The sequence below is a fragment of the Leucopleurus acutus genome (genome assembly GCF_964270905.1).
Source record: "Leucopleurus acutus genome assembly, chromosome: 5".
In the NCBI taxonomy this organism is placed as follows: Eukaryota; Metazoa; Chordata; class Mammalia; order Artiodactyla; family Delphinidae; genus Leucopleurus; species Leucopleurus acutus.
In genome coordinates, this window is record NC_139147.1 from 8,572,702 (window position 1) to 8,596,048 (window position 23,347).

General features: G+C 48.6%; 2 protein-coding genes across 4 annotated transcripts in view; one reads left to right on the forward strand and one right to left on the reverse strand.

The window, feature by feature from the left end:
• The window catches only part of HLCS (holocarboxylase synthetase), a 196,701-nt gene extending 183,334 nt beyond the window's left edge, over window positions 1–13,367 (forward strand). For 2 of the 3 annotated variants that reach the window (XM_082840106.1, XM_082840108.1), the window contains exons 9-11: window positions 5,502–5,616; window positions 7,986–8,199; window positions 10,298–13,367. In XM_082840106.1, coding sequence (XP_082696232.1) covers window positions 5,502–5,616; window positions 7,986–8,199; window positions 10,298–10,469 — 501 coding nt within the window. In that variant the 3' untranslated portion in view covers window positions 10,470–13,367. Of the gene's footprint in view, window positions 1–5,501; window positions 5,617–7,985; window positions 8,200–9,408; window positions 9,576–10,297 lie in introns of those variants that run through there. The other variant, XM_082840107.1, reaches the window with a different exon arrangement.
• A 3,473-nt stretch (window positions 13,368–16,840) lies between these two features.
• Window positions 16,841–23,347, reverse strand: part of SIM2 (SIM bHLH transcription factor 2) — a gene marked incomplete at both ends in the record, with an annotated part of 44,987 nt that continues 38,480 nt past the window's right edge. Inside the window, 4 exons of the mRNA XM_082839165.1 lie at window positions 16,841–17,283; window positions 19,514–19,922; window positions 20,462–20,630; window positions 21,970–22,117. Of these exons, the coding sequence (XP_082695291.1) occupies window positions 16,841–17,283; window positions 19,514–19,922; window positions 20,462–20,630; window positions 21,970–22,117 (1,169 nt within the window). The remainder of the gene's footprint in view (window positions 17,284–19,513; window positions 19,923–20,461; window positions 20,631–21,969; window positions 22,118–23,347) is intronic.

A 23,347-nucleotide genomic window follows, 5' to 3' on the forward strand; every position in this document is an offset into this window, starting at 1 on the left:
CTCAGGCTTGCTGCAAGGTTTATAGCTGCTTCAGGCTTGCTGCAAGGTTTATAGCTGCTTCAGGCTTGCTGCAAGGTTTATAGCTGCTTCAGGCTTGCTGCAAGGTTTATAGCTGCTTCAGGCTTGCTGCAAGGTTTATAGCTGCCTCAGGCTTGCTGCAAGGTTTATAGCTGCTTCAGGCTTGCTGCAAGGTTTATAGCTGCTTCAGGCTTGCTGCAAGGTTTATAGCTGCTTCAGGCTTGCTGCAAGGTTTATAGTTGCCTCAGGCTTGCTGCAACGTTTATAGCTGCCTCAGGCTTGCTGCAAGGTTTATAGCTGCTTCAGACTTGCTGTGATTATTTTCCAGAATTCCCTTTCTGTCCTTTTGTCAGATTTGTCAAATGTCCTAGTAAGGGCAAGCCTCTTATTCCTTTCTGCCTCCCTCCCTCCCTCCCTCTCTCTTTCTCTCCTTCCTTCCTTCCCTCCCTCCTTCCCTCCCTCCTTCCTTCCTTCCTCCCTCCCTCCCTCCCTCCCTCCCTCCCTTCCTTCTTTCCTTTCTTTCTTTCTTATTGAAGCACATTGGACTGGATGGGTCTATTTATCTGTGGTGCTTTCTGGTGAAAAGGATTATTTTATAGGCCTGAACAAACCTTCTCATTTCCTACCTTCATTTACCACAGGCTGTGCTCAGCAAAGCTATCCCTTGTCTGTGGCTGCCCGAGTTCAATGTGCATGTTCGTTTAGGGCCATTTGCAGCCAGCTGTAGGGACAGATGTACCTGCTACATCAGTACTTTTGAATGCTTTGGTGTCAGTTATTAAGAAGACAAGGAAAAGAGAGCAGTTGACACAGTCATGAAGCCTTTCTCCCATTCCCCAACCTCCACTTGCTGTATCCCCCTCCTCCTTTTCCTGGAAGAATTTCTTATGGATATAAAAAGGGGGTTCTTGGGACTTCCCTGGTGGCACAGTGGTTAAGAATCCACCTGCCAATGCAGGGGACGTGGGTTCGAGCCCTGGTCGGGGAAGATCCCACATGCCGCAGAGCAACTAAGCCCATGTGCCACAACTTCTGAGCCTGCGCTCTAGAGCCCGTGAGGCACAACTGCTGAAGCCCGTGCTCCGCAACAAGAGAAGCCACAGCAATGAGAAGACTGCACACCGCAAGGAAGAGCAGCCCCCGCTCGCAGCAACTAGAGAAAGCCTGCACGCAGCAATGAAGACCCAACGCAGCCAAAAATAAATAAATATTTTTTTAAAAAAAGATTCATTCATCTAAAAAAAATTAAACATATAAAATAAAAATAAGGGGGTTCCTTCCCAGCCTCCCTCCCCACATACAGCTCTTAACGTCAGGCTAAAAACAATTATTGTATTAATTCATGAAGCAAGATGCTAAGATCATGACTTTGAAAGGGGCTCTGTCATGAGTGCTTCAATGGAGAAGCAGTCCTCTCCACTGCCCGCTAAGCTCCTCCGATGTGGCCATGTCCTCATAGTCATGGTATGTGGGACCAGGGTACATGTTTCCCGTATTACGTCAAGTCATTGGCATGTATGCCGAAGTGTGAGATTTGTATCGGGCGCTCAGCATCCTTGCTGTGTCTCATGGGCTTAGGCTCCTCAGACTGTCACCAGCCTTCACAGGCCCAGCGTGCAGCCCCTGAACTGGACACTTCACCTTGCACTAAGCAGTTGAGAAGATAAAATTCTGTTGTGGGGAAAATATTTTTAACCCTAGCAACAGGTTAATTAGTCTTAGGAAAATAAAGTAAAAATTTAAATTAGTCTGTTTAGCTTTTTCATGGCTTTAACTTTGACCTTGTAGCCTCACTTGTTAACTTAGCAAGCACTTTCTGAGTGCCCGCTGTGTGCAAAGGCTCTGCCAGGTGCTGGGGTAGCGGGTGGGGAGGTGGAAAGCTTGCCCTCAACAATGGACCCGGGGGTGTGTCCCCATTCTCCTTAAGAACCTCCCACCAAAGTTCCTATCCCATTTCTGCTGCTGTCCAGCTCAGCCTTATCTTCTTCTTTTTTTTTTTGCGGTATGCGGGTCTGTCACTGTTGTGGCCTCTCCCGTTGCAGAGCACAGGCTCCGGATGCGCAGGCTCAGCGGCCATGGCTCACGGGCCCAGCCGCTCTGCGGCATGTGGGATCTTCCCGGACCGGGGCACGAACCCGTGTCCCCTGCATCGGCAGGCGGACTCTCAACCACTGCGCCACCAGGGAAGCCCTATCTTCTTATCTGTATGGTTTTGGATTGGCTTCGTTCTTATTTTATTTTCAGTCTTATTGAGATATAAATGACATACTGCAGTGTGTAAGTTGAAGGTGTGCAGCATAATGACTTGACATGCGTATATTGTAAGATGATCTCCACAGGAGGTTTTATTAACATATATCACCTCATATAGTTATTAAAAAAAATTTTTTTCCCCTGTGATGAGAACTTTTAGGATCTACTCTCTTAGTATTGGGTTGGCCAAAAAGTTCGTTTGTAACAGCTTACAGAAAAACACGAATGAACTTTTTGGCTAACTGAATATTTATTTATTGATTGATTGCGGTGCACGGGCCTCTCACTGTTGCAGCCTCTCCCGTTGCGGAGCACACGCTCCGGACGCATAGGCTCAGCGGCCATGGCTCACGGGCCTAGCTGCTCCGCGGCATGTGGGATCTTCCCGGACTGGGGCACGAACCCATGTCCCCTGCATCGGCAGGCGGACTCTCAACCACTGCGCCACCAAGGAAGCCCTGTTTATTTATTTTGGGCTGCGTTGGGTCTTCATTGCTGCGCGTGGGCTTTCTCTAGTTGCAGCGAGCGGGGGCTACTCTCCGTTGCAGTGCATGGGCTTCTCATTGCGATGGCTTCTCTTGTTGTGGAGCACGGGCTCTAGGTGCGCAGGCTTCAGTAGTTGTGGCACATGGGCTCAGCAGTTGTGCCTTGTGGGCTCTAGAGCGCAGGCTCAGCAGCCGTGGAGCACGGGCTTAGTTGCTCTGTGGCATGTGGGATCTTCCCGGACCAGGGCTCGAACCATGTCCCCTGCATTGGCAGGCAGATTCTGAACCACTGCGCCACCAGGGAGGTCCTGAATATTCATTTTTCACCGAGTCTAATTAGCTTACACACTACAGCTACAGGGTGGTTGAAATAGGCCCCCCGTTGTGCTGGGTTGGCCTCTCTTACATCCTGCCCTTCTCGTCCCCGGCCAGATGTCACCATCTGCACACGAACCATACCCAGCCTGGTCGGACCGGGGGCAGTGCGGTGGCCTGTGTGCCGTCCCTTCCGGAACCCGTGCTGGGCTGCCCGCCCTTGCTCCTGCTGCTCTTCTGTCCTCGAGGTCCTGCTGGACTTCTGCAGCCTCCCCCCACCCGTGTATCCTGCTCCTGTTCTCTTCTCTGCACCTCCAGGTCCTATTTGCCCTGAGCGTCCTGGCTCAAATGCCTTTCCTGGAAACTGCTAGCTACAAACTCTCCCTCCTCCGATGCCATGCAGCGCTTTCAAATGTCTAGGCCACTTTTAGGGCACCTCCCTTGGATTGCTTGAAGCAGGGTTATTTGTGCTCCGGTTCTAACTCCTACAAAGCAACCAGCTCTTGGAACACAGGATTGGTTTTATTTTGGTCCTCAAAGAGCCTAGCGTAGTGCTTTATACCTGGAAGGCCTGTAGTAGCTGTCTGAATAAAAGGTTGAGACAATGAAAAATAAACACCTGAACTTTCTCTTCATCTTGGAATAGATGTCCTGTTCACCTGGTTGAGAACCCAGAATTTCACAGGTTGCATCATTAACTAACTAGACCTGAAAATGTGAAGTGAAACAGGAGCCCGAAAGCAGGGGCAGCACAGAAGTAAGCAGCGGCCCCTGTAGTGGAGGAGCTGTTTCTGAGCTCCGGCCGGACTGTGCTGGCCACCGTGGGACGTGGGTAGGCAAGAGAGGAGAAAGAAGGGGAATTGGGAGAGTGACCAGGACCATGGTCTCCAAGGTGCAGATTTTCTAGACCAGCGTTTCTCACTCTCAGCACTGTTGACATTTGGGCCCCTCCATCTCGGTTGTGGGCCCATCCTGGGCATTACGGGCTGTGGCGCAGCATCAGTGGCCTTTCCCCACTAGACGCAAGTAGGATTCCTTCAAGCTGTGACAAGCACAAATGCCTCCCAATATTGCCAGATGTCCCCTGGGGGACAGACTTCCCACCCCACCTCCACCCATCCCTCCGAACCTTATTTTAGTCAGAAAAGTGATATGAGGTTTCCCTATCATAGAGCAGATGAGCTTTTAAAGGACAGAAACATGTTCTAACTGGCCAAGGTGAAAAGAAGTCCTGCTGGAGGGAGGGAAGAGGATTGCTAGGAAGCGGCAGGCTGCATAGCATAGGGTTAAGCTCCCAGGGGTTGGTGTCAGAAAGCCCTGGGTTTGTGTCCCAGCTCTGCCACTTGCAGGTGGCGCCAACTCAGGCAAGCCAGGCAGTGTCTCTAAGCTTCAGCCCTCCCTTTGTTAAATAGAGATGATACTAGTAGCAACAATGGGCTTGGTATAAGTGACATGCAGGCTAGCACCGAGTTGGGGCTTGGTGCTGTGCTGCCCCCAGGGAAGAAAGAGCCAGCCCTCTGGGACTGAGGCCATTATCTACTCTCTGGTCTCTTGGTTTTATTTTGCTGAGTGTCTCTCTTCCAGCCTCATGTGTCCAGATGGGCTTCCTTCTACCCACACCTGCCTGCCAGTCCCAGACCCAGGAGCCCTGGCAGTTCTGGTGCCCACTGGGTCTCACCCAGTCTGTGTGCCCCAACTTCACAGTCATGGCAGGAGGTGGGGGTCTGGGTGGCCCAGTTCAAGGCAGTGTCCACCCTTGGCCCGTTCCACTGAGACCAGGCACAGGCAGGGTTGCCCAGGCCACATCCTTCAGGATGGAGAGGCAGCAGGCCACTGGACAAGTCTATTTCTCTTTCCCGAGTTGACTGGTGGCAGTTCATGGAGACCTTCTCTAATAACTCAGTAAAACGAGGTGCTCCTCTGTGTCTCCATAGCATTCTGCTGGCACATTGCTCCCTGACTTTTAGGACGTTGGTTAATTCAGGGCCATTCGTCTCTCTTGAGCAGAAGCTCCTTAAGGGAAAAGAGCCCTGAGAGTATTATTCTCTCCCTGCCCCCTGTCCCCAGCACACAGTGGTACTCTGTGGTGTGGTTGTTGATATTGGGATAATGAACTTAACTCCCAAGGTAGGCGTCTTCGGAGAGTGTTTTTGTTGATGAACAGTGATGGGGGTGGGGAGAATGCTGGGGTTCCTGTTGAGTGTGTTCTTTAGGTCTCCTTCCCTCTAGCCCCACCAGGTACTTTAATACTGGCTTGTTCCAAAGCAGTGATTAGCTGTCTCAAAAAGAAGAGAGGATGAGACTCCCTGTTCCATTTGTTTCAAGAGTATTCTGGTCATCTTTTTTCTTTTGTTTTATTTTAGCTGGATGACCTCTTCTGGTCCCTTTGTGTCTTCTGACTGCTTGATTAATATGTAGATTTTCCTTTAGGATATCAACTTACGAGTGAAGTGGCCCAACGATATTTATTACAGTGACCTCATGAAGCTTGGTGGAGTTCTGGTTAACTCAACACTTATGGGAGAAACATTTCATATACTTATTGGTAAGTTTTTAAAGCCTTCCCCCAGAATTTTTAGATTAATAAAAATAAAAGTGGTTCACACATGGCTGTATTGGGGGGAGTGGATTATCATATGGGATTACTTTTTCTTTGAGTCTTGAGTTATAGAACACAATATGTGTGCACAACAGGCTAGATTGGTAGAAAGCCCTTCAAAGGGTTTAGTGTTCCTATCTATGGCCATGGAAACCACCGAATTGGCATCTCATCAAACAGGCGTTTTCTTATACCTCTCCACACTCCTGCTTCTCAATGAATTAGAAACAGTGAAAGTAAACATTTACTGTATTATTTGGTAATAAGAAAAGAAAGCTAATTTCAAGGATGGGTGTCCTGGCAGTCTTTCTTGTATTCTTTTTTTTTTTTTTTTTTTTTTTTTGCGGTACGCGGGCCTCTCACTGCTGTGGCCTCTCCAGCTGTGGAGCACAGGCTCCGGATGCGCAGGCTCAGCGGCCATGGCTCACGGGCCCAGCCGCTCCGCGGCATGTGGGATCCTCCCGGACCGGGGCACAAACCCGTGTCCCCTGCATCGGCAGGCGGACTCTCAACCACTGCGCCACCAGGGAAGCCCTTTCTTGACCTTCCCAGTCCCTGGAAAAGTTGCCTTCTTTTTGACCTCAGAAGAAACCCCAGGCTGGTCAGGGTGGGGTAAAGAATCCCTGTTTCCCATCAGCACGTCCGTATCAGGCAAGGAGATGGATCTGAAGTGGCTTCAGAAGTTCCTCGGCACGTGGTCATCCAAGCATCAGCTTCTCCCTAATGCCCAGGAGAGCTTGATTGGTGTTCAGAAATCAGTGATGGAGAGAAAACATGTGATTGTGTGTTAGAAGCGCCAGCCAAAGAATACAAGGTGTATGCTTCCAGCTCTGCTACCAACAGGCAATACTATTCTAGGCAAGCTTCTTCATACCCTCCAAGCTCCGTTTGCCATCTGTAAATGAGTAACTGGGCTAGGTGCAGAGATTCCTAATAGGGCCCACAGATATTGAGGAGGCCCAGTGCTGGGTTTCCTTCAGGGAGCTAGGGAGTTTTGTCAGTGTGGGGGGAATGAAACATTTTCCTGCGGGGAGAATCCATAGCTTTCTTAAGGCGTTGGGACGTGGGGGAGGGGGACAGGGGGCATTTTTGGGGAAAGATTCAAGGTCACCGTCAGGGGTGCTTGCTGGTCTTTAGAAAGACGCAGCCTAAGTTAACAGTAGTTCATGTATTTCCCAGCACTTTGGATTTCTGAATACAGGGGAGCTTTTTCAGTGCTATATACACTCAATTGAATGCTTTATATGCCACAGGTGCTTCAGCTATTGTGTATGTTGTCCAATGAGAGAACAAATGAACAACTGCAGATTCTGCCCCTGTTACTCTAGTTACTTGTTTTTCACGTTGCTTTGTATTTTAATAGCCAGTATATTTAAAAAAATAATAATCTGAGGCCAGTCAGTCCTTCCCTTAACACTGAAAGTGGCGCAGAACATTTACCAAAAAGTAGTTATTGTAAATATCGTTGTTCTATCTGAGGCAAGTATTTTGGGAATTTTTTTCCCAGAGGCCCTGAAAAAAACGATAGTCTTCCTGCCTAGTTCTTGCAGTATTTTATTCCTTATTGAAGACCTCTTTGAGGTTGGTTCAGGGCCCTGCTGAAAACCAAGATTCGGCTTTTCTAAAGTCTCCCCTCTCCTGCAGAGAACAGTGGTGTTAAGTAACAGCAGAGATAAGCCAGAAACTCACTCTCCTGAAGCCTTGGTTTAGGGGCTTGTGAAAGAGCCACTGAACATGGGTTGGCCTTTTGCCAACAGTGTAACCCTAGCACCAAAGACTTCCAAGGATAAAGCATTAAAAGATGTGTTTTAGGGTTAAGTCATGACCAAGGTTGGAAATCTCTGAATCCAGAGTTTACTTCTTAAGACCTGAATAAAATTCTTGATATGTAAGCATGTGTTCCATTATTTAAATAGAAAAAGAAACAAGAGATTTTGTTTTACATCCGGCTCAGTGCAGAGCTCCAGTTCTTGGCTAGACCACAGGAGGTGGTCGTTTCAGAAGCAACTCTGTTTTGTCCCATTCGTAGCTTCTGCTTAATTGAATCAAATCTGGCTTGCTTTTTTTCCCCAACTAATTTGTAATCTGGAATGGTTCTGGTTTGATGGGGATAGTGAGGGAAGGGTGAGAAAGGAAGATGGGCTTAAAGACGTAAGTCTTTCTCTAAGTGGCCAGAGACAATAAACTCAAAATGAGGACAAGGAAGCAGGAAGTTGACAGTAAAAACTGTAACTTTTTCCAGGTGGTTCAGAGAAACGTGTGATGTCGTCAGTAGGTTGAGCTACTCGTGTTTTCAATTGTTTGTTTTTGTCCAGGCTGTGGATTTAACGTGACTAACAGCAACCCTACCATATGCATCAACGATCTCATCACAGAATACAATAAGCAACACGGGGCCGAACTAAAGCCCTTAAGAGCTGATTATCTCATCGCCAGAAGTGTGACTGTGCTGGAGAAGCTGATCGACACATTTCAGGACGAAGGGCCCAATGGCGTTCTTCCTCTCTATTATAAATATTGGCTACACAGGTCAGTGCTGACTTGTCTTCATTCTTTTAAAATTCCTTTATTAAATCAGTAGTTTAATATCTTAAAACGAGAAACTCAACACTGGTCTAGATCATTATCTTTTACTTTACTGATGGATAAACCTGGTGGATACCACCTTGAGCAAGTTAGCATCTCCAGTCATTGGGACAAACGGGCATCCTGTGCCTCCTGGTGGGATGCCCTGGGAAAGACACAACATCACTGGAGATTTTCCTGCCCAGCATGTTTAAGCTGAATCTAATTGTGAGGAAACAGGCAAATCTAAAATGTGGGACATTCTTGATAACAGTCATCTTCAAAGTGAGATCTCCCAGCAGCAGTGGCAGCCTTACCTGGGAACTTGTTAGAAACGCAGATTCTTGACTTCCACCCTGGACTTCCTAAATCAGAAACTCTGAGGCTGGGGCCCAGCATTGTGTTTTAACAAAGGCTCCAGGGGATTCTCAGGCACTTCAATTTGAGAAGCACTGATGTATACCAATAGGCCTCTACCCTTCAACAATGGCAGTGTCTTAAAAACACAGAGAAGGTGGGAGTTTTGTGATTAAAGAAGACTAAGGAGGCATGACAGTGAAATGCAATATGTGATTCATAATCAGATCCTGGAAGGGAGGAAATAGCCACAAAGAATATTAATGAGACGATGGGGACATTTGAACAGGCAGTGTATATTAAATAATGTTATTATATCAAGATCAAATTTCTTTTTCTTTCTTTTTTTTTTTTTTTTGCGGTACGCGGGCCTCTCACTGTTGTGGCCTCTCCCGTTGCGGAGCACAGGCTCCGGATGTGCAGGCTCAGAGGCCGTGGCTCACGGGCCCAGCCGCTCCGTGGCATGTGAGATCTTCCCGGACCGGGGCACGAACCCGCGTCCCCTGCATCGGCAGGCGGACCCTCAACCACTGCGCCACCAGGGAAGCCCAAGATCAAATTTCTTGAGAGTGATAATGATATTCTGGTTTTGTAGGAGATACTTCTTATTCTTTGGAGATACATGCTGAAGTATTTAAGTATAAAGTGTCACAATGCCTGCAACTTATTTGTAAATATCAGCAAAAACCACCCCCACAAAACTGTAGGTGTGTGTGTGTGTAAAGAGAGCAAACATGGGAAATGTTACCAGTTGGTGTGAATATAAGTGAAGGGGGAATATGAGGTTCATTGTACTATTTTTCACCTTTTCTGTAGGTTTGAAATTCTTCAAAATAAAAATTGGGGAGGTACAGAGTCCGTACTTTTAAAACTGTTAACAAGGATGTAACTCAACAGTTGCATTTGGAAACTGTTCTAAAGAAGTAAAATTAGAATGAGTTTAACTTATAATTGATGCTACCCAACTTGATAAAGAGTTTTGAATACAGCCAGAAAGCGGCCAGTCTCAGCCGAAAAACCTAGAGGGTTGCACAGTGTTTCTTTAAAGTAGCTAGAGGGACTTCCCTGGTGGCACAGTGGTTAAGAATCCACCTGCCAATGCAGGGGACGTGGGTTCGAGCCCTGGTCTGGGAAGATCCCACATGCCGCGGAGCAGCTAAGCCCGTGTGCCACAACTACTGAGCCTGCACTCTAGAGCCCGCAAGCCACAACTACTGAGCCCGTGTGCCACAACTACTGAAGCCCGCGCGCCTAGAGCCTGTGCTCCGCAACAAGAGAAGCCACAGCAATGAGAAGCCTGCGCGCCGCAACAAAGAGTAGCCCCCGCTCGCCACAACCTGAGAAAGCCTGTGTACAGCAACAAAGACCCAATGCAGCAATAAATAAATAAAAATTAAAGTAGCTAGAGGGTGAGAAAGTGGTGCAAATAATCATTCCAGATGATCAGAATGAGGAGTGACGTCGTTTATAAGGGAAGCAATTCCTAACTCCCTAGTGGACTTTCCTTTGCCCTGGTTATGCGGGTAGTTTTCAGGACAATTCAGGGGAGACCAGTGGAAGTCAGAGCTCGGGCTCAGATTCATTTTAACTATATCCATCCCAGCCCACCCCGAATCCTTTCGCCTAATGGATAATTGCTGAACTAATTGTCTCAAGCAGCAGCATTGCATTTCCCTGGTGACTGGGGGCTGTCCTTCACTTTCAGTGCTCAGCAGGTCCGCCTGGGAAGTGCTGAGGGACCAAAGGTCTGGATAGTCGGCCTCGACGATTCCGGGTTCCTTCTCGTTCACCAGGAGAACGGCGAAGTGGTGACTGTGCATCCAGACGGCAACTCCTTCGACATGCTGGGAAACCTCATAATCCCCAAACAGCCGTAGTCCTGTCTGGAGCGTCTGCTGGGCCCCGGGCCACAGCTGGGATGAGCTGGGACGGGCGGAAGGGCAGAACCGCCGCAGGAGCATTGCACGTCGATTTCTGCCGCCTTTCCTAGCCCATGATCTGGAAAACGAGTTCGGAGTTGTAGGCAAATGTTTTCTCCCTCCACTTAACCTGTTAATTCTTTAATTTTGTTCTGTTGTCATTTTATTTGGTGTTTGAAGATGCTGGGGGTGGAGGGTTGACAAGTGGAAGATTTAATTCAGGTATAAGCCCTGGCATAGGGTGTGAAATTCTTCTCCCCTCTTGGAATTGGATGCATCTTAATTGGGGAAGGGGGTAGTTTTTACATGGAAACAGCAATGGCATAATTCAAATGTTTTCCCAGTAGTGGAGGTCTCTACCCCTAGACTATTAAAAACAGATTTTAAAAAGGTTTTCGGGCCCAGACCATTGGTGAGTTAGAGGTAGGGTAACCCTGTTTACAAGCATCCAGGGAGGTGTTTTCCTACAGGAACATATATTGGCACTTAGTTATCATCTTATTTTTTTGTTAGTGAAGAAAAGAGAAGGTAGATTTCTAGTGTTACTCTCATCCTGTGGTTTGTGGTCCAATAACAATGTCTAAACGGAACAGAGGCTGGTATGCTTGCAATGACCTTGTAGAGGAAATCAGTTAATTACTTTGACATTAACTAATGAGCTCTCCTTTCATAAGTTTAAATTTACTGCATATTCTGAAGTGATGGGATCAAGTTCAGGGTCCTGAAAGCGTTGATCAGGCAGTTGCGCGGATGCGAGGTGGATGATTTGGGCCTAACGGCTGGGTTTGAAGTCTCTCATTCCACACGCAAAGGAGGATGTGGCGCTTGTAAGCCAGCTTCAGGCTCGCTTCGAAATCCTGCGGAACTGTGCAGTGCACACACTATAGAAGTATGTGGCATTTTATTTGTAAGTCACATTTTTTTGCCCCCTTTTCATATTGCCAAAAAAGAAAATGTTATTGCTACTGAATGCCATCAGTTAAGAGGATGGGTGTGTGTGAGAGAGAGAGAGAGAGAGAGAGAAACTTTAAAAGAAGATGTTCCAAATATGATGCCCTAAGAGTCTGCATGGAAGAACAAAAGAAAGGAAGCCTTTTGATATACATTTGCTATTTCCAGATGTATTCCATGCTTTTTCCATGTAACTCCTATCTCTGTTGAACTTGAGAATCATACACATTACTTTGCAGCCTGAAAAGGCCAATTTTTGTCCACTTTTCTCTCTTCCTGCCATTCCCAACTGAAATTAGTGGCAAGAAAACTTGATGAGGCTCTCAGCTTTGAACAAAATCCCCTTATTGTGAACTAGCACCCTCTTCATCCAGCTTTACCCAGTCAGGCTAACTCCAGAAGCTTGTGGGTTTCAGTATAAAATCTGCCTACCTGTAGCCAGGCACAGGCAGCCACATAGGAAGGAAACAAATAACACGTTTAGTTAAGTCCACTAACCCAATATGTGTGTTTTGGAAATGTAACTTGAAAAGAACTTCAGAAGTAATTTTTGCAAATAAGGCTTCAATTAGAATTATTCTTTTAAAAAAAACAAAAACAAAAAAACCCACTCTCTCCTAAATGCCCAAGTCTACATAAAAGTTTAAAGTCCACAGCACCCCAAAATTACAAAATGGTCTCACCCTTGAGAGGGCATCTGCAAAATATCATCAAGAAGAAAGATCTCAGGCTAATGTTGCAAGTTTCATTTCTCAAACTCTGTAATATAAGGCAAGTCATCTCTCAGAGCTGCCATCATTACTTTTTGAATTTCTTTGGGGGGTTATTTAATGAGAAACATGCTATGATTTGTTTTAAGCTGAAGTCCTATTCTAGACAGTCTGCTTTGGGGAAAAAAAAATGTTATCATTTAATTTCCTTTTGGTAAATTAAAACTAATGAAGTGTGGCCATGTCAAAGCAGATGGAGATGTTCCGGGCATATCACTTTGCCTCTGTGCTTTTAAGACTGTTCTTACTTGTGCCGACACCCAGTTGTCTTGAGGGAGACAACATAGACTTGGAGCAGATGCTGCGTTTTTCATAAACCTGATTTTGCCTCAGAGGAACCAAAGACTTTTGAAATTCTGCTTCATATAGAACAGCTGAATAAAGGCATTTCCCTTACAGCTGTTAGCATTAGGGAAACTTGCTGTACTGCACTCATCAATTTGGGCCGTTTATGCACCCGGCAATCGATGACCTCAAGGAGCTTTAAAGTCTTAACGGGAACTTTGCATTTTCTTCTTAATCTTTAAAACACGGCACCTAAACTCAGGATTGGCGTGTGCTCTTAGGATATTGAATTGTGCCCCAGTTCGGAGGCTGCGCATCTCTACCAGGTTATGTAAAGGGCAAGATGTCATCCCTTCTGGGCTGGTAGCGAATTTCAGAAGAACTCTTGAGGAAGTGCCCCCTAAAATAGGACCCAGCAATACCTGGGCTTCCCGGGCACGCGCGCGCGCACGCACACACACCCCCCTCAGCAGTGCTCCTCCGCACTGTTCATCCCGGCAGCGTTTACAGCGTGGAGGCAAAGCCGAAAGGATTTGTGTCCGGTGTGGGGCTCGCTGCTGCAGCCCCCTGACTGCTGTGGGTGGGTGCGCAGGCCCAGACCCGCGCAGCATGCAACCGCACCCCTACCCCTACACACACAGGGGGGCTGCATGGCCGCCTCTCACCCGAGAGTCTGGGAGCCAGGAGAGAAGCAGACTCACCCAACCGTTTCAGAGTGCATAAAGGAGACATTTTAGGCTTACAGTCCATAGATCTGTTTGCTCGTAACAGACAAAGAATGGAGAGTCGGTATTCCTGGGTAACTACTATGCGTATTTGAAATAAAAGACAGTGTGAAACCTCTGCATTTTTAGCTTTTCAAAGAATCATCTCTGAAAAGGAATTAATTTAAACCAATTCCTGTAAAAAGCAAGTCTATCAAAATAAACTTTAAGACTTTCTATATAGTTCAGGCTCATTGTTATTTTTACCACATTTCATTTGTAAAAATAAGCAACTACTTTTGGTTACAGTGTTTTTATTCATATTTAAACATTTAAAAAAATAGTTTAACATAGGAATATGTATGTATTTCTAAGTATTAAGAAGCTGGTGGCTTTTTAAATGTATTTTTGAAAAATGTATTATGTATCATACAAAAGAGAGATCATATTACTCCAAAGAATGAAAGTCAGCAAACTGAAAAGTTAAAAAAAGAAAACAAAACTGAGGTGAGAAATAAATTTACTAATGTCAGTTTTTAATTTGAAAATGAATTGAGTATAACAACAAATTTAATATAAGAACAGATTGTGTTGTTGTCGAATTGTTCTCTTTTGTGGAAACTACTTGACTTTTGTGTCGACAGTTTTTCCCCAAGATTTTAACCGTATTTATCATACTTAAGTTTAGGAAGAGCTTGAGTAACGCACCTAAGATAACCCAAGGGCTACTATTCACTAAGATTTTAAGCTACTGTAATTTTATGGAATTTATTTTAAAGTGTTCTTTCATCTGTACCAGCCCCCAAAGTCTACCTTAACTGTCTCACAGTTACAATAAATTACAGTAGACTCGAAACAGGATTCGTTGAAGGATTACACCTCCCCCACCCTTAGGATCCAAAGGAGGAAGGCCTGGCCCATCGGACTTTAAAGTGACAAAAGGGGTCGGGGTAAGGGAGCAGAAAATACAGGCTCTTGCAGATTTCCTCCGAGCAGCCCTTCACACCCTGTTCACTTCTCTACAAAGGTATGAGTGGAATGGCTTTTCTAGAAAGGGCTTCAATGAACATAAAGGAATTCCTTTCTCTGGGAGGCCCAGTGGAGGGAGGGCCGAGTCAGTCTTGAACTGGGCTGATTTCTCAAATCCATTTCATCTGGCATTTTTGTCAACATGTTAGGACCCACTACAATTTTTTTCTTCTTTTTTTGTGAAAGAGATGCATATTTATTAAAATGCTTCCTCTTCCTCTTCCAGAGCCTCACAGAAGTCAGGAAACGATATCCCCAGCTTAAATGTGCAGACTAAAAGATGGAGGTAATCATATCAGGTTGCCATAGTAACTGCTCTGTTAACTTTTCTCCGAGCTGCTGGCCGCCTGGAAGCCAGCTTGCAGAGGAATCTTCCTTCATGTTCTAGGCTATGAAAACTGTGATGTTTGTTTAGGCAAGGAAGTTTTTCCTAGTACACATTTTATTTTTCAAGTACATATACACTCATCATTAAGCCTGTTTATGTTCTCATTTATAAATCTATAACGCTCTTCTTTCCTAACAGTAACCTTTGATCTTAAACTGCTCCGAACGCCTTCGTGGTTTGTATTTATTTATACAGCCCCCAATGGTTAATGACAAGGTAGACACAAAAGCATTTTACAGTACTTTATTGAAAAATGTCAGGTGAATCTCCTGCTCATCAAACCTGCACCTTCCTGGAATCATGGTTTAATTACGGGTCTCGACAGCACAAAAATAATACCCCAGGCTTATTTTATGTGTGCTCACACTCACAACAAGCTGCTCATGAGGTATGGCTAAGTGCTGTGTAGGGGTGTATGCCTATAATTCTTCTGAACCTGTCTCTTCACTGCAAGACACATGTTCCTAAATTTGCAAATTGTACCATAAGGCAACTGACACCTACGGAATGAGGCAGGTCCTCATAGTGACGCTGGGTGGGCAACAGGTCCTTTCACATTTTAAGAACAGTTGACGTAGGTGCACTTTGATTCTAGAACAGTGAGTTAAAGACATTTGTGAACAACCTTTCCACTCAGAAAGGTGGACATAGTTTCCTAAAAGTAAACCATTTTTGAAAAAGCAGCAAAATGAGGGAGCACTTATCGTGTGAAGCAGATTGAAAAAAGGGTGGTTCAACGCATTGATCCACTGCAGAACCATGATAGAATTTTTAAATGGTGAAATCTTGAAGCAAAAGTATAAAAATAACACAAAAATTAATGGAACTTTATTTTAAAAACACTGCTGGTGCTTTTTTTAAAAAAACATTTATTTATTTGGTTGTGCCGGGTCTTAGTTGCTGCATGTGGGCTCCTTAGTTGTGGCATGTGGGATCTAGTTCCCTGTCCAGGGATTGAACCCCGGGCCCCCTGCATTGGGAGCACGGAGTCTTAGCCACTGCACCACCAGGGAAGTCCCTGCTGGTTCTTTATAAAAAGATTTCTGTTTACCTGTTATACACATGACATGTTCATATGGAGTTTTCTTGCTCTGTATAAAATGCAGAAAATGCTGAAGACAACATGTACATCATTTTCATTACATCCCTTTAGCATGTTTTCTTCCACAAGGCGCAGTCCATTGACAATCTTCCATATTGCACATGCAATGTAACTAACTTTATTAGCACTACTTGTAACAAACACGAGCCTAGGGAATTACAGGTCTGTGTGGGCCAGAGGGATTTTGCCTTGTCATCAAACTTGACAGGGGTAGCCAATCCACTGGGCACCGAAATCATCCACATGTCATTCTTATAAAATATCTGGCTATATATATATATTTGCATTTAATGCCTATTCCATATATTTCTGAAGGTGCTGTTCTCAAGAGTTCATGGGGTAGGAGGGAATAAGAGCTTGTGAACGTACTCGTGAAGCGCACCCACGTTCACCCCCTTGTCTGGGCTTGATGTTTGTATTAAGGAAAGGGTTAAATTAAAACAACAGCTTTTAATTAGACTCATGAATGACTTTTAAAGACAACGGAGTTGTCCGTTCATGGGACTTAAATCATCACATTCTGCCTTGACTTAATCTAAAAGGGCTCTGGATACAGGAAGCTTCCAGGTCGGCCACCCACCGGCACCCCTGACTGCATCAGGGTGGGGTTTCCTCCGCAAAGTGGAGGGCATCTGAGGAGCGGACCTCCTCCAAGCCCCCAGAGGGACTGTTACTGAACATCGGGGACACGCAAGGCGCGCAAGCCTGATTTCAAGGTGAGGAAACCAAGTCCCCCCAAAGACGGAGTAGTTGAGGCCACACGTGGGCGGTCGGGGACGCTCAGCTACGCCCTTTCAGAAAACCCGGCTCTTGCGGAACAAAGGTCGGGCGGTCACGTCTCCCCAACGTCGCCGTGTCTCTGTCCTCTACACGGACGGTTATGGCATCTACGGTAAAAATCCAAAAGTCGGCGGTGGAGTTCTAGTAAAATAGTTGTCTCTGTATAAATTAATTTAAATCGTGCATATACATCTCGTCCCTCTTGACTCGGCTGGACTTGGTAAAATGGGAGCCAAAGAGGCTGGCCTATGGCTTCTCCCCGCGGGCAGCCCCGCGCGAGGCGGGGCGGCCCCACGACTCCGCGGTCCGGCCCGGGCGGGTCACCTGCCGTTGGTAATGATGACCGAGGCGCCCAGGTAGTGCGGCAGGGGCGCGCCGGGCGGCGAGGCGGCGGCGGCGGGGTCGGGGGCCCGGGGTCGCAGCGCGCCGGCCCCCGCATCGGGGGCGCCGGGGCCGCCGGCGAGGGCGGGGGCGGCGGGCGCAGCGCCCCCCAGCGGCCCGCGGCGGGCCAGCACGCGGTGGTAGTTGAGCAGCACGAAGGGCAGCTGCGCCGGCGTGCCCGGCGGCTCGGGGGCCGGCGGCGCGCAGCACTCGGGGGCCGCGCGGGCCAGCGCCAGCCGCGCCCCGTCGCGGGCGGCCTGGCGGGCGGCCTTGGCCGGGCCCAGCGCCGGCTCCTCGCGGTAGTGCCCGCAGCTCGGGAAGCTCGGCAGCGGTGGCGCGGTATCCTCGCCGAACCTGCGCGCGGCGGCGGCGGCGGCGGGCGCTGCGGGGACAGGCGACACGTTAGACGCCCGCGCGGGGGAGGAGGGGGACATGCCCAGAGCGACACCAAGCCGGGGGGCCCTGGGGCCGCCACCACCCCTGGGCCACCCCTGCCGCCCGCGCGCTCGAGCCCCGGAGCCGCCCTCGCCCCTTCCCGCGTGCGTGCCGGGCCCGCGAGGTCCAATCACAGGATGCCAGTTGCAGTGTTCTAGCAGCCACAGGAAAAAGTGAAGAGAGACAGATGGAGTTAGTGTTAGTAAGATACTTAATTTAATGCAGCATAGCTAGACTATTATTTCAGTGTGTAATTAATATAAAAATCGGGGAGAAATTGTATTCTTTGTTTCTGTCTTTGAAATGCAGTGCAGACACTCCGAGCACATCTCATTGCACTGGCCGAACGGGGCTGGTGGCTACCATATTGGACGGCGTTGGTCCAGAGGCTTCCTCGGCCCTAGTGTTAGGTGACCCCAGGCTGCCGTGCGCTTTCTTGCTTTCACCTCAGTGGGGAGGGTGGAGCGCTTATCACCCTGCTCCCTTTAGTCATAATTAAAGTAATGACCATCGTCACTAATTAGACGTCTGCAATCAATTGGCTCCCCCCAGCTCTCTTTTTTTTAAAAATATTTATTTATTTACTTATTTGGTTGCACGGGGTCTTAGTTGTGGCATGCAGGATCTAGTTCCCTGACCTCGGATCGAACCCAGGTCCCCTGCATTGGGAGCGTGGAGTCTGAACCTCTGGACCACCAGGGAAGTCTTTTTTTTTTTTTTTTTTAAACCTTAAGACATCCTTCCTCTTCCTTTAATATCAAAAAGTCTAGGAAGTCGATCACAAACTGCCCTCAGTTGGCATCTTTGGTCCGTGTTTTACCAAGTGACTGACAAATGAAGTGGTCATTAAGCTCTTTCACTTTCAAAATAGCAATTTAAAAATCAAATACTGTGTTATCTCATTGGTCAACTCCCGCACACACACAAAAATAATCTTTTCAACTCAGTCTCAAGTGGCTAGTATTTTCAGCTGTTATGAAAACCCTTTGCTTTGTTTTTTCCCCTTGGCCCTTCCTTGGTTATTTGAGGGATCCTATGCGCTGATGGGTGCTGGGGGTTCAAATCTCTGGACTGCCTGAGGCCAAAAGGCAGAGCTGCACTGCCCTGGCTGCTGGTATGTCCTTTTTGAAACTGGCTACTTTTGAGAAACATGTCCTGTTAATCTCCAAGAAGGTTAGATTTCTCCTGGGATCTAGCCCTCTTCTTGTCTATGGAGACCAAATTTATCTCACAGGCTTGTAAAGACTGGGTCACAGCACAGAGCAAGAGGTCACAAAGCAGCCCTAGGAGCAGCAGAGAGCCCCAGCTGCCTGCAAAGGGAGAAGGGTGGGCGGGGGACTCCAGGGAGCTCTCCTTACGCAGGTGACTGTTCTCTGGGATTTAGTGGTCCCCGCAGGACATTTGCACAAACCTCATCTACAGTCTGAGCAGTAGTTAGGTCTGGGTGAAACAGGAACACACCCCGCTGAGCTAACCCTCAATCCCCACCTTCTACCCTCTGCCTGGGATTGTCCCAAGGAGCAGGCAGGAGTCTGCTGGGCCCGCGGCAGCTGGTGGCACCCCCACAGAGGACCTCTGCTTGCCTGCCGCCAAGAGGAGCTGGCTGTGTGCCGAGCCCTGCGGTAGGCAATTGACATGGCCTATGTTCCTGTCTTACAGATGAAGAAACTGAGTCCTGGAGGGTTTGTGCTATTTGCCCTGGGGTGGTGAGTGCCGTTTCCGTCCCTGAGCCTGTGATTTTCCACCACCGCTTCCCACACTTCGAAAACTGGCATGGGAAGAAAACCAATAGTGTTCCATGTTCATTTCTGGGTGGAGTAGAAAGTAATCTTATAAAATAAATATAGCTGGGGGTTCTCAGTACATAGGAAAATCAGTTTGCTTCCCTTTTGGGGAGCAAACGGGGCCAGGATTTTTATGGAGGGTGGCCGAACACCCAGTTTCCTCTGCCCTTTACACTGTCCCTGGTGCCCACGAGGCACACCGGCTCAGTTGCCCAGCTTTCGGCCACCCTCGTGAAGCGCTCTCAGTGAGGGCAGGAAAGCACAGCCATTCCCACTTAGAAGCAGAAAAAAAGGGAAAGTTTGCCCACAGTGTGAGGGTTCTTTTTCCATCTGCCACCCACCGACAGCGCTGTGCACAGCCCTGCCCCCTTCCCTCGTGCAAACATGACCCACCTTCGTAGTTTGGCACGAGGCTGTGCCGAGCAGGGTTCACCGGCGGCTCGGAAAGCCTTTTAGCTGGAGACTGGCTGCCTGGCACTAGGGGGTTGGCATAGTGCCACTGGCACTCGCCACTGGCCGGCAGCGTGCTCAGCAGAAAGCGTGCCACCTCGCACGGGGATCCTTGGGGCTGCCCGAACTTGGCCGGCAACATTGGCTTTTTGCTGCTGAAGACGTGAGAGTCCAGAGGGAAGTGTCCGTAATGGTAGGAGAAGGGCAGGCTGTAGGACGGGGCGTACAGAAGGTCGCCGCCTTCTGAATGGAGCTGCTGTTCTGGGGGAACTGGGGTGTGGACGGGGGGGCTGGCTCTCCAGCTTCCGAGCTGGCCGCATTCCAGTTTGTCCATTTGGAACGAGCTGTATTGCTGCCGAGCAAAGAAGACGGATGAAGGGCTCACCGAGGGGCCGGCGGCCAACCGCCTTCCAGTCGTATAGTGCCCGCCCCATCCCAGGGCTGGGCCCACCCCGGCCACCAGCACGCGGTCCCACCGGGGACAGGTGCCCAGGAGACAGCACCCCAGGGACCCACCCTCTGGGTGGAAAGAGATCTCCTCACCCCAAGTGACAACACACCAGATACGTGCAGCCACTCGCGCCTTCTGAGAGCTTGCAAAAGACTTTAAGAGACAGGGAAGGTTTCCATTAAAATCAAGTGCTATGGAAACACGAGGCACCAGTGTTCTGAGCCACGTTTACATGGATTCTAGCAGCTGATCAGCCTCCCCAGTGGAGTCTGTTTCCTAGACCTGGCTCATCCCCCTGGATGTTAGCTCTGCCTGCCTTCCCCAGGCCGCGTCTCCACCCTGTGGGCGGGACATCCCAGGGAAACTCCCGGGCTGGGAGACCCCTGAGTGCGATCAGAGGTGCCCAGGTGCCCCGAGCCCCTGCAGGTGGTGTGTGTTACCTGTGGGGGGTAAGGGTTTGTTCTCAGCTTTGTCTTCATCTTCGTGTTTTTGGGTTTAGCTAATTTCCTAGTTTCTTGTGAGGTAGACAAGGCGGTCCTCCAGGAGTCCTGGGACTTGGACGTGGACACCTGGTCCAGGGACAACTGCAGTTCCTTGTATTCGATGTCCCTGAGGAACAAAAGAGCGAGACAGGTCATGTCCATGGGCTGTGAGGAAGGGTGGGCTCCGGGACTGTCCCCAGGGCGAGTTCATTCGAGAAGCTCCACTGTGTCGTTTCCACTAAGTGGATGGGGCTGGGGTTCGAGGGATGGCCCACCCTCGTTACAAAAGCCACCCCACAGCCTCGAGCTCAGAGCCCCCGGGAGATGCCGAGTGACGTCAGTGTTCTTCAGCAGAAATAGAGGGAGCGCAGTATGGCTCTCTCCCACCGCGTGAGCCCCACGCACGTTTCCTGCAGACACCATTCGCCACTAGGCAGGGTGTCAGGGCACAAAGGAAAGGACAGGAATGCTACTGATCAGTGTAAGTGTCTGTGGCCCAGCTGCTTCCCTGTTTAGCACCAGGGAGGTGTGAGTGGGGACCCTTGGCGGTCCAGGAGCCTGGCTTCCAGCCTTGTCCACTTCCACACCAGGGGCCCATTCCTGCCCTAAAGAGCCAACTCGGCACCATCAGATTCTCAGGAGGGGAAGTTGCCCAGAGCCCTAGCCCTAGCCCACGTGGGCCTGTTTGCTCAGGTAGAATCATTAAGGGACTAAAATGCTTTCTCCCGTACAGTTTTGCTAAAATCACTCTAGCCCTAAAAAAAAACACCACCTACCTCTCACCCCGCCCCAAACCCCCAGGAACCTGGCACTCACTCTGTGAAAGCACGGAGAGCCTAAAACCTCACTGCATTAGAGAGGACCCTGTTCAGGGTGGGGCTGGGTGCAAAGTGATTTAACACGTAATAGCCACGTTGGGCGGAGAGGAACATACGGTCCCAGGTAGACTTAGGTCCTGTTGCTTCTACTGGTCTTAACTGCGACTGAACTTAACGTTCTAGAGTTTTAAAGGCGCTAAATATTCACTATCATTTACAACAGGCTACGTAGGAAGACAAGGAAGAAATGGGAGATAGCCCCTGTCTCAAATGGCAGAAGCAGCAGGACGACCTAAACGTCTGTGGCCCCAAAGAGTATAAATTTGTATTCCTGGTCCAGGATGTGCATCCCCTTTCCATCCTGTTCAAGATGGGGGGCATCGCCCGCCCGCCCTCTGCCCACTCACCCCCCTCGCCCGGGGCCGTCCGGTCCCATCCTCAGCCTCGGGGCACACCCGACCCTCAGTGCTGATACAGGAATCCTTCAGCCCTTCCCAGACAACCAGATTGTTCAGTAAAACAAAACAGGAGACAAATGAACAGTTCCAGAAAGACAGAGGGAGAGAGAGATGGTGCTTCTGGGAGCGATCTGATGAGGGCCGGGGGAGAAGGAGAGAGCAAGGAGAGAAACAAATGCGTCTGACTTACGTGAGGACATAATTGACACTCACGATGCAGTGGGGCCGGGACGAGCGGCTGTTGTGCACGACGGTGGCGCAGCTCTGCACCCACACCCAGCCGCCAAGCTTGGACAGCAGCCGGTAGTACTTGGTGGTGACCTGGCCCTTCACCAGCACTGCAAGCACAAGGTGACATGAGTCCTGGGGAATGATTAGGCGGCCCTGCACCCGCCTTGGAGGAGGCTGCCCCCGCGGCTGACCTACAGCCCAGGTTCTGGACCTTTCTGGGGTCAAGGACACCTTTGAGAACTTGACTAAGGGAGTGGGATTTCTCCACAGGAAGATGCACACGTGCGTGTGCGTGCTCACGCGCACGTGCACACACGCAAGATTTTTGCCTACGATTTCACGGGGTCCACGGAGCAACTTCTCCCCTCCCCTGTGAAGAACTCGAATTTAATTGTCACTGCTTTCACTGGGAGAAGCAATTAGTCCCCAGACAACATTGGCACCTGGCAGAGTGATAACATTGGTTTTGTTTTTTGGTTTCCAAAATGCCATAATTATGTTATAATCCCCCAAACTCATAATAGGTGGAAGGAAGGGGGTGTGTGTGTGATGTAGTTATTTAAACCCAATAGTAAGTTAAGTGCATTCAATGGAGTGTCACATTGTTGCTGATTTTTGCTGTTCCCCAGAACATGTGTGTACTCACAGTGAAACTGTTTGTTACTCTACTGCCATTTATACTTCTTCCCATTAACCCTAGTTTTCCCTGGGCCCACGAATTTCCTATGATGCTCACTTAGGAGAGACCTCTACATGGCTATGTAATTTCTGAAAGCTGGGCCTGCAGGCCCATCTTCTATGCAGGGCTACAAACTCTGGACCTCTGGGCAGCCCACTTCCAAAGCCTCCAGGGGCACCTAAACTGCACTGATTCCCCTCAGGGCCTTCGGGAGAGCAGGGGGCGCGCTGTGGGGAGGAAGGTGAATTGGTGAGGTCCTTCTGGATCCACAGCTCATACCCATTGACACACCGATCTCATATCTAGGAGTTACTCCTATGGGAATTATGAGTAATGCAAAGAAAGACTCAAGGCAAAGAGATTCCCTGAAGTCCTGCTTATAATTCAGGAGAAAAGGAAGGAGAGACTTACATGTCTAATAATAGGGAAGAGGGTATATAAGTGATGGGATACCAAGCAGTCACTAACATGATGATTGATAAGAATTTGTAATATGACGGGGAATACATACGACACAACGTTAAATGAAGGAAAGACAAGACTCAACTGCATAACGTGTAATCCTAATATGAAAAAGTGTGCACGTGCACACACACACACACACACACACACACACACATATACATGCCCAACTATGTGATCTTGGACAAGTTACTAA